This window comes from Euprymna scolopes, chromosome 41, assembly GCF_053919585.1.
Source record: "Euprymna scolopes isolate OS-2025 chromosome 41, ASM5391958v1, whole genome shotgun sequence".
Taxonomy (NCBI): domain Eukaryota; kingdom Metazoa; phylum Mollusca; class Cephalopoda; order Sepiida; family Sepiolidae; genus Euprymna; species Euprymna scolopes.
The window spans coordinates 11163135-11174821 of NC_136522.1; the positions used below are offsets into that span (position 1 = coordinate 11163135).

At 33.2% G+C, this 11687-nt stretch overlaps 1 protein-coding gene across 3 annotated transcripts in view; it reads left to right on the forward strand.

Moving 5' to 3' along the window:
• Positions 1-6021, forward strand: part of LOC145266351 (serine protease svh-1-like) — a 228974-nt gene extending 222953 nt beyond the window's left edge. For all 3 annotated transcript variants that reach the window (XM_080121964.1, XM_080121966.1, XM_080121965.1), the window contains 2 exons: positions 4108-4275; positions 5642-6021. In XM_080121964.1, the coding sequence (XP_079978090.1) occupies positions 4108-4275; positions 5642-5769 (296 nt within the window). In that variant the 3' untranslated portion in view covers positions 5770-6021. The remainder of the gene's footprint in view (positions 1-4107; positions 4276-5641) is intronic.
• Positions 6022-11687: the final 5666 nt, after the last annotated feature.

Here is an 11687-nt window from a genome sequence, read left to right on the forward strand (position 1 = left end):
AGTTCCAAGTTTTAAAAAATTTGACTCCTTAGCAGCTATTTTTACCGGCTAAAACTCCCATAAAAGAATGGTCCACAAAAATGCAGTCATCTGACCTGCCTCGCACCACTCTTCGACTTTGTATCTCGGAGGAGATGCAAGTTGAAAAAAAAATAGCGACAGACATAGTGAGATTTATAAATTAGATTTGATTCATTGAAATTTTATTTTTTTCTATGAAATCTTACAAATATTTTTTCATTCCATGAATTATAGGAATAGAAATCGACATACTTAGGTACTGTACTGAAGAAGCTGGTATAAACTGATTAATATGGAATAATGAATGCATAGAAGCTTATCAAAACGAGGAGCAAAGATCAAAGTGTAGTATCTGTTCTTCAGATGCTTCACTTCCATTTCTTGTTATCTTTCGGTAGAGAAGCAGTCCTTCATGACTGACAGAATGTTTTTTTTTTTATTACTGTACCTTTTCTCCACGTTAAAAAACGACCCTGGTGTCTAACTCTGACCCATGGTGAGGCATTGTAAATAGGTACAATTAGGGGATTTGTATTACTGTACATTATTATACACACAGATTCGAAAAAGTTGTCAAAAAACAAATATATAACAAATAAATATTATCAAAGGCAAGATAAGTTACTTTTCTACCAAACTGGATACATTTTTTTTTGTTTTTATTCAGTGTAACATGTTTATTCAGCTCGAAAAACATGCAGTGTTTACCGATGTATTGGAAAATTCAAAATGGCGCTCGACACTCTCTTTAACATGGTAAGTTTGGCAAAAGGTGTTATAAATAATAAACTAGATAAAATACTGTTAGAAAAACACCGAATATATGTCAACTTATGTCACGGTAACATATAATGAGCGAATTTCTAACAGTATTTGGTCTAGTTTATTATTTATAACATCTTTTCCTGAACTTACCGTGTTAAAGAGAGTGTCGGGCGCCATTTTGAATTTTCCAATACATCGGTAAACACTGTATGCTTTCCGAGCTGAATAAACATGTTACATTGAATAAAAACACGAAAAATATATCCAGTTAGGTAGAAAAGTAACTTATCTTGCCTTTGATAACATTTATTTGTTATATATTTATTTTTTGACAACTTTTTCGAATCTATGTGTACAGTAATACAAACCCCAATTAGGATAAAGTGAGGATAGGAGCGTTGGTGGTGGAAGGAGGGGTTGTAAGTAACCAGCCACCGCATTTCCTCGTGCTCTAGGTCAAAAGAGAGAGACCTTGATAACACTATAACACTAAAAATAGTACGGACAATCTGTGGTCATTTTTATGTACACAATAGCATAGAAAAATCCAATGGTTGCTTTCTTTTTGTTTAATTAGGTTCAGTTCGAAAATAAATATCGGAACGTTTCTTTTTGGAGTTTTAAAGGGAAATAACGCTTTCTTTTATCTCGCTTGCTTCAAAGATATTTTGAGAAGAGTTACGTCCCTTGGATTTATCTGAAGGGGCAGACTACAATTACTGTCCTCATTACAGAAATAAATTCTCCTTTCCGTTGTAAATATATTAATAAATATTATGGTTGATCTTTACCTATGATTTTTCATGCAAATTAATTTTCATATATCCTGTCCTATGACGCACATCACAGGGTGCTTCTACACTATTGGGACGAAATTTCAGAAATCATAAAACTGAATTTCACATGTAAACATTGGTATCTACGTATTCCTCGTATTTTTAAGATGATTATATAAAAAAATTACGAAAATCGATAAGGTAGAGAAATATTTATTAAAGAAAACAAAAAATAGAATTTAATGAAAACAATCGTAAGACACAGGAGAGTTCAAAAGGGAGGTAATTTTCCGTTTCGATTTAAACAAGATGGCGGTATTTTTTCACTTGCTACCACGATTCAAGTTTTTTTTTTTTTTTTAATAATTCAGTAATATTCAGATAATTCAGACTGCATAATTTGGAAGCTACGATTTTAACTTATTAGAATTGATAAAAAAAGAATTAGTTAAACCATTATTTTTTATCTGAAATCTCCATCTATCGACTACAAAATCTGGTCCCAATAGTGTAGAAGCGCCCATAACAGATCCTTAATGTAATGCTTGTAGCACTATGTTTAATCCTCCATTCGCTCAACTGCCTTAAAGGTTGCCTTGGAAGACAAACAACTAACATTAACCCGATTTGTATCTAAACGATTAAACACACAAATAAGACACACACACACACACACACACACACACACACACACACACACACACACACACACACACACACACACACACAGACACACACACACACACACACACACACACAGACACACACACACACTCTACAGGACATCTGTGGCCATTTTTATGTGGACAATGACATGAAAAACCCATTTCCCGCCTTTTTTTTTGTCGAATTATGGTTCAGTTTTTCATTCATTCTTTCTTTCTTTTTTTTTGCAAAAAAATTATCACTTTCAAAAACCAGTCATTTGCATATTTGTCTATTTTATATTAACAACTCTGTTATAACAGCTCTGCATTTTTTTGCCTTATATTAATTATATTTATGTAAATACAATAGGGGGGGGGGCGCTGGGCTTCGCCCGGGCGTAAAATACGCTTAAATATGATATTTGAATTTGTCCAGATTTCGTATATATTATTATAGAGTCGTGATTTACAAAAAAAAAAAAAAAAAAATATATATATATTTAGGCGCCATCAGCTAGTATCGAAACCGAAACTGTAGCATACAAAGCTGGTGACGTTACCACTGTACCAACATGACACGCATATAAGACAACTAAAAATAAACTAACATGAATGTACAAAATGTATAACGATTTTCTCAATATTGAACCATTTTTGATCCCTTAAAAACTATTTTAACCGGTTCAAGACCCATAAAGAACGATCCGTAAAAAAAAAAAAAAAAAAAAAAAAAATCCAATCATTTGAGGCCCCTGGTGCTGCTCGGTGACTTTTAGTTTCGGAGGAGATAGAGTTTGAAAATATGGAGACGGACAGACAGACAGACATAGAGCCTTTTATATATTAGATTTATTAAGTTACTTCTTCATGAAAACACTAACTAGCCTTAATTTACATCAAATTTAAAAAAAATATTTTTTCCGTACCAGCCATAGAAGCTAGATAAAAGGAGAAACGGGTTTATTTTACTATGCACATAGATACAAAAAAGTTACCTAAAAAACAAATATAAATATTACCAAAGGCAAGATAAGTTACTTTTCTACCTAACTGGTTAAGGTTTTGGTGTTTTTATTTATGTAGAATGTTTATTCGATTTGGAAAGCGAGTAATGCTGCCGAAGAACAAGAAAAGATGGCCGTTACGTCTTTGAAGACTCGATATTCACTTCAAAATCTATATATCTATAAAAGTGGAAGTGTCTGTGTCTGTGTGTGTGTGTGTCTGTGTGTGTCTGTGTGTGTGTGTGTGTGTACATTTCCCTACGCAATAACGCTGTCAATTTTTAGCTTACAGACTCGAAATTTGATATACAGGTTACTGAGATTTGGGAAAACCGATGTGATCGGTTTTTGGCCAGAATTTGGCGATTAAGGGGTCAAAGTTCAACGATTTGACCTTTGAGAACTCTACCAAACTCCTCCGACAATTTTGGGTCTACACACTTGAAATTTTAGATATAGGTTCCTTGGACATGGATCTAACTTAATAACTTGATTTGAGCCCAAAACAATAAATATTAAGGGGTCATAGTAGGGGTCAAAGTTAAAAAAAATTCACCGCTTTTTTTTTGCTCAGCATAAACCTCCAAATACCCGGGCAACGCCGGGTACCCATGCTAGTAAGAAATAAAACAAAATAGTGGTAGAAATCCACCCAATAAATGTCACGTTAACATTTATTTGTTATATATTTGTTTTTGGCAACGTTTTCGAATCTATGTGTATAGTAAAACAAACTAACACGCTCACGTTCTGCATCGCTCAAGGAATCTGGTTGATATAAGATGAAGAATGCTTGAAATTGTTTGTTCAAATATTTGATTGTTAATTGTTTGCTCAAATATTTGATTGTTAATTGTTTGCTCAAATATTTGATTGTTAATTGTTTCTTTACAGTTTATCCGTCCGTACTAAAAGCTGCGACTGTTCCCCTGCTATCTCGGCGTATTTGTAACAGGGTTTACAAAGACTTGACTCCTCGTATGTTATGTGCTGGTTATCTTGAAGGAGGTATTGATACGTGCCAGGGTGACAGTGGTGGACCACTTGTGTGCAACATAAATGGTAAGTTCCCAACATAGACATCCGCCTAATCACATCACTCCTGGAATGTGAGGACTAAAGGACGAAATAATGAAAGCGAAAATTAGTTAATTGCTAAAAGTTGTTGTTTCACAACGTTTCGGCCAACTATTTCTTAGGCCTTCGTCAGGTGGTAACCGCGACGGGATAGGAACTCCGAATCTTCTACCTGCATTCTCATTAATTACTGCCATCCATAGCTGTTGTCGTCTCACCACGTTTTTAGCTAAGTAAGCCTCTGGTCGGCTTTGGGTAGGATTGACACCGCTATCTTCAGGCAATTATCACCTGGAGATTCAACGTCTCTATCCACTGCCCCACGGGTCCCGAAGGGCGAACAAGGTTGGATTTTTTGGTCTTTTAAATCAACGTTTATTTTATTATCTGATCTTACATAGTCGGGTACGTGCCGAATGGTATATATATATATATATATATTATTTTAATTGAAAAAAAAAAGAAGAAATTTATATATATTTTAATTGGAATTCATTATTAAGATGAGTTTTATTTATTAATTTATTTATTTGCAAACTATTTTCCCCATCTTTTATTAGTTTTGTTTCACGACGTTTCGGCCAACTATTCGAATATATATATATATATATATATATATATATATATATATATATATATATATATATATATATATATATATACTCTTATAAATTTGGCATTTTTGTGTATTTATTTTCATATGAAACCCCCTTTTTTTCTATTTGTATAAAATAAAAACTTTGTTATATATGGGTCGTGGAACTGCATTTATCTTCAAAAGACCTAGCTAATTTGCATATTCTTTCAAACATTCAATTTTATTAATTCTCTATTAAGTTTATTTTTTAGGTTTCTCATGTGCTGATCATTTTTAGTTAACTATTACGTGTAATTATATTCATGCAGATATTCTAAATGATTTATACTTGCGTGGTATTTGCGTCAAAAGGTTTAAGTAAACACAAAACTCTTTCTATATATAGTTATATATGCGCATATAAATTTGTATAGTTTTTAATTGGAATTCTTATTATGAGTATTATTTAATGATTTATTTATTGCGGACTATTATCCTCATCTTTATTAGTTGTTGTTTCACAACGTTTCGGCCAACTATTCCTCTGGCCTTCGTCAGTTACCACCTGACGAAGGCCAGAGGAATAGTTGGCCGAAACGTCGTGAAACAACAATTAAGAAAGATTAGAATAATAGTCCGCAATAAAAAAAAAAATAAATTTATATTACGGTAGTTGTCTTCTCTTTTTTTTCGCTGTTTTTTGGGCACACGTAAATGCTTATAACAAAAAACAAACAGACAAACAAACAAAGTTTTTTAAATTATTTATTTCAGGTGTGTATACTTTAATCGGTATAACTTCATGGGGTAATGGTTGCGCTAAGCCTAACTATCCGGGTGTCTACACGAACGTGACCACCGTGAAACCATGGATAGAAGCTACAATGGCGAAATATTCGTAAACATCTTTCTACCCATAAGCGAAGAAGCACCAGAAGGCATCATCAACAATTAAGAAGAAAAAAAAAAAAATTGCAGACAAAACACTGATCCCATTTTAGCGAAGGTACAAAATAGTTAACTAAAGCTCCCAACCCTCTTTATGTTAGAAACCGATTCTTAACTGCGGATTATGAGGGGAGGGGTATTTGTTGACTATTCTGTTCCTAAACCCACTTTTTCATTCTCGTTGAATAAATTTATTTGTTCTCTTGTCTTTTCGTTCAACGTGTTTTGCTTTTTTTTGTGTTATGACGTCACTGAAGATGCACGGTAATAATCGCACATGTAAAAATGGCACAATTCACATTTGACTCATTATTTCCCATACGGTAATAATGTCACAGTTAAAAATGGGACGCGCTCACTTAACCTATTATTTTTAACGCAGTAAAAATAGCACAATTCTCATTTGACCCATCATTTATAATTCGGTAATAATGGCACAGTTAAAAATGGAACACTGCTCACTTAACCTATCACTTTTAATGCGGTAATAATGGCACATTAAAAATGGCACAATGCTAATTTGACCTATTATTTTCAACACGGTAATAATGGCATAGGTAAAAATGACACGCTGCTTATTTGATCCATTATTACCAACACGATAATAATGACACAGATAAAAATGGCACAATGCTAATTTTATTCATTATTTTCAACACGGTAATAATGGTAATAGTTACAAACGGAACAATGTTCATTTGACCGATTATTTTTAACATGACCAATGCGACTCTCTCTCTCTCTCTCGCTCTATCTCCATATTTGCCTGTCTTCCATCAGTTGCCTCAGATCTTCTGGGTCACAGGTAGCGTCATGGGCAATTTGCTGGATGCATGTGAATCTAGGTCGTCCTATGCTCGTGCACCTGTGCCATGGAGTCCACGATGATACATTTCCCTACCAGCTCTTGCTTGCTCCTCTAGCATTATCCAGCAAATTGTAGACGTCGCTCTCTGATGGTATTAGACATGGAAGGCAGGTTGCCATAAAGTTGCTGCTTCGTGGGATGATCTTGCCAAGATATATATAACACGGTTCCTAGCATATTTGTATGCGTGAAGTCTAGCTTTCTTAGCTTATTAACGCTATCATGATGCTACACAAGCACATTCGAGCAATGGTCAGATGGCCAGATGGTAACACTGAATACTTTGACATTCGCATTGGGCTTTTCAATGACACTCTAGCCTCTTTCCTTTTCATTGCCTGTTTTGACTGCTTACATCGAAACCCATGGCAATAAAAACACTAAGTGGAAATTCTCTTGTGTTGTTTGTAATTTTGTAGTTTTTTTCTTGTTTTCTTGTATTACCTAAGTGCAGGTTGTAATACTTGTAAAGAATTTATTTGGGCATGGGAAGGTATGTAACAGAGTAACAGACACGCATGATGCAGCAGCGTCATCGCATGCATGCAAATGACCAAGCCGTGGCGCAAGGTGACGTCTCAAGGGAAGAAGAGGAAGTAAAAAAAAGAAATAGAAAGAGAGAATAAAAGCACGTGGAGACAACAGCGACTTGGAAGCACGTGCCGACGCGAGATAGACTTTTAACCACACGGCGAAGAGCAAGATATATTTTTAATTTATATAAACAAATTTACATGGTTGCAACACTGGACATGCTTACATAATTATATATATATATATATATATATATATATATATATATATATATATATGGTGCTGTTTCGCTGTATCAAAGCTCATCAGGTTTTAAACTTGACCGTCTATACGACAGTCGGCGCTCCTAACCATTACATTATTATCTTAGGATGGTTGTGTGTGTATATATATATATATATATATATATATATATATATATATATATATATATATATATATATATGATACATGTAATGAAATCAAAAGGATGTAGTTTTTACCTGATATATGCAATGGTAAACTCCAATCTAATATAAATACCTATATTTATATATAGATAATTTAATCCCAACCGAATAAAAAAGCTCAATACGCAATAGATAATAGAACTTATTATAAGAAAAAGAAAATTAAAATTGTAAGTTGAACTTTACAATCAAAATTTATTGTTCGACTGAATATTCCAAAAAACAATTTACAAAATCCTTATTCCGCGTAGTTTCAAAGAATGCTATTCTTATTATTCTTCTCATCAGAGGACAGAAAGAAATCAGCAAATTATATTTGTAGCAATGCTATAATTTTCTAGTTATGGCATTAAGTGAAACCGCAATTTATTGTAGTCATAAACATTTTCTTTCTTTTCTTGGTAGATATAGAATGGATCATGTATTCAATAATGGAATACAGGCAAAATTTGGGGATAGAAGAGACTCTTTATGCCAGGGCATTTCGAAGCCTAATGCTTCTCATCAGAAGAGTAGAGAAGGTGCTAGGTAGCATGGGGAAGATGCGGCGTCTAGCGTAAGGTTCATTAGGATGAAAGAGATAAAGATGAATTATAGAATGTTGGGGGAAGCTTTCTTGAATTCTAAATAAATAAGGAGAAGCTTGTTATATATATTATGATATATAAGACTATATATGGTCTTTAACATAATATTGAGATTAAGGGGTATATGTATTATGGTTAAGTAGAGGGTGTATTGTTGCTGTGTGGTAATTTATTTGAACGGTTTGTGGGGTGTCTATTTTCTATGGAGTGGGTAATTTTTATTTTGATTGGTGCTACCTAAACGAAAAATGGCCGCTATAAATTCGCTTATAATTGGGGAGGGGGTTGTAAAACTGAAAGGTAATATGCGACAATATATTTATAATTTTCTACTGTTATGATATAGGGAGTATGATCATAAGGGGGCGGTCGGAGATTAGGGTTGCAATGACTATGAGTGCGTTTAACTTGATGCAAAAGGTTAAGTATACAGAGAGATGTCAAAGTGGAGGAGCAAGTAAACCATTACTACTTATGAAAGTGGTAAAATATACCAATAATAGTAGGGTAATTATAATAGTAGGAAAGATAATAATAATGAAAATTATAATAATAGTAGTAATAATAAAGCTGAAACCAAAATAGAAGATAAAAATAAAGATGAAATAAAGACAAAATAAACATTAAAGATAATATTACCAATAGTTGTAATAAAAGTAAATTCAGCATTAATGTTAATAACAATGAAAATGGAGATAATGGTAGCGGTTATGGTAGCAATGACGGGGATAATAACGAGGATAATAATAATAACAGCAGCAATAATAATAATAATAATAATAATAATAATAATGATAATAAAACAATAATAATAACAATAGTAATAGCGTTAAAAAACAATGCAGTAATAATAATGATAATAATAAAAGTAGTAGTAACAATACTTCTACTACTACCTCCAACATCACCACCACTATTACCAATAATAATAATAATGAAAATACTGTTAATACTAATTATTAGGGATGCGTAAAAGAAAGGGGTACAGATAAGTGGGACAAGCAGGAAATGGGGTTGAGAAGTGAGGGGTTAGTGGTCCTGTACAAAATAAAGAAAAATAAAGAATATATATATATATATATATATATATATATATATATATATATATATATATATATATCCATATATACAAGCACAGATAGAAAAACACAGATTAAACAAATAATAATATAGATTTAGGATAAGCCGGGAAAGCGTAAGAGTTCGGTGAACCTTTGGTTTAAATTAAATTAAAGGATTGCTTCACTGGGAACGGTAGTTTCAAGGGTCCACCTTAAAACTTTAAATTTCTTGAAGTTCGATTATAAAAGCCATCAAATTTATGTTTATATTAACAAGCAAGGTCTAGAAAATTGAATAATACTTTCTCGTTTATAATCACGAGGGATAGGTCTATCGAATCGGCGTAACTACTTAATGTAATAGTTCTAATCTCCAAGAGATACAAGAAGCATAGTATATAGTTGTCCTTTAAAGCTCCATATTTCTCCAAATATTTTGTTAGGGTGGTTTTTCGTAGATGTGTTGGTCTGGTGAAATCTTACTCCTCCTAATTTGGATGGCAAAAAAAAACTGTATTTTTTTCAACGGAGAGTCTTGTGATGGAAATTACCCGATACTGGACTGGTTCAACTGTGTTCAAATCTAAGTTATATTATAAGTAGGAAGTAGCATCTGGAAGGAAATTGGAAAATTCACGTGTTTGCTTGTAAGCGGTTGGGAACGCGCTTAGCTGGTAGTCGGATGGGGTAGGATAAGGATGGGGATATGTCTATATGGGTGACGGGTGTGAGTTAGGTTGAATCGGGGGAGCTTTTCTTAGGTTATATTTTCGGTACATTTAAAAGTTTTAATTTAAATACTACTGGGTGGAGGGCTTAGTGTAAATCTAATACTGCTGATTTTTAAATAATTTCTTATGGTGGGGGGGGGGCGGTCTCGCCAGTGGGGTTTAGGGGTGGTAGTTAGATGGTTCTATATTTAGGTTTTAAGTCTTTCGCCATGAAAAGTGGTTTCTAAGCTATATTTTCAATTGGGCCTAGGTTTTATATTGTTTAGGTTTCTCGTTGCATCGTGTGCTAGTTGGTGGTTTAGTTGCAATTTAACAGGTGGTGTTTAGTGTACATATTTACGGGGATAGGGTTAGGGTTAGGCAAAGTTGTTTGTGGGCTTATGTTTAAAGACGCCGCATCTTCCCCATGCTACGTGGCACCTTCTCTACTCTTCTGATGAGAAGCATTAGGCTTCAAAATGCCCTGGCATAAAGAGTATCTTCTATCCCCCAAATTTTGCCTGTATTCCATTATTAAATAAATGATCCATTCTATATCTACCAATATATAGTTTTGTGTCTTCATTTCATACTCTTGTTGTCCTATTATATATATATATATATATATATATATGCATATATATATGTCTATATATATATGTATATATATGTACACATATATATGTATATATACGTATATATATGTATATATATGTATATATATATGTCTATATATATGTATATATATGTACATATATATGTATATATATGTATACGGCATGCTAGTGAAGTTATAGAATCACTATTGTCATAATCACCTTTTTATTTTCAGAAAGTTGGTCATAATTAACTACGAATTAAATCTAAAACTGCACAAAATTGTAAAAACACTGCACAAAATTGTAAAACACTTACAACACAATAATATCAGATGAGAAATGCCCTCAAAGAATCTGTTAATATTGCAAACGATATAGATGATATACAGCACAACGAATTTTTAAAGAGAGTAACCACTTATCAAGGTCCAAAGGCCACTCGAGGATAAGGGTTAATGTATGTAAGGTGGTAGTGTAGTAATTGGCGTAGAATGGGTAGAATTTGGATTCTTTAAAGAAGACGACTCAGTAAGAACTTGTTTACATTGGATTCGAACCATGTTGTAATAATCAGGGAAGAAGACCAGTGGAGCAGTGTTCCACATGCGGGTAGTTTTAGGAATTAGCCTTTATTCATGGAATCTGCGTTTAGAATTAGGTACAGATTGGGAGTGGGGAAAATTGTTGATAGCGGTTGTAGCTAGTTGAGTATTTGACAATGTTTATCAGAGGGAGGTTCCACTAAAAATCACTTTCACTTAGGATGTTAGCATATATAGGATATAATTGTGACTAGAAAAAAATATCGGAGAAACCAATGCCAACAATAGAATTTTAGGATTCGCACGATATGACGATGCTGATGATGATCCATACGATATGGTGATGATGATGATCGTTATCGGAATATTAAAAATATCTAACAATTCAAACTAACGATTTATATAAAATTTTATTTTCTCTTTTTATTGTTTAAGCACTATAATATCACCTCAGTAATAATGTGTGAGTTTGTATTAATAAATCCTAACGATTTCGTTTATGAAGCTATGGAATTTTTCACG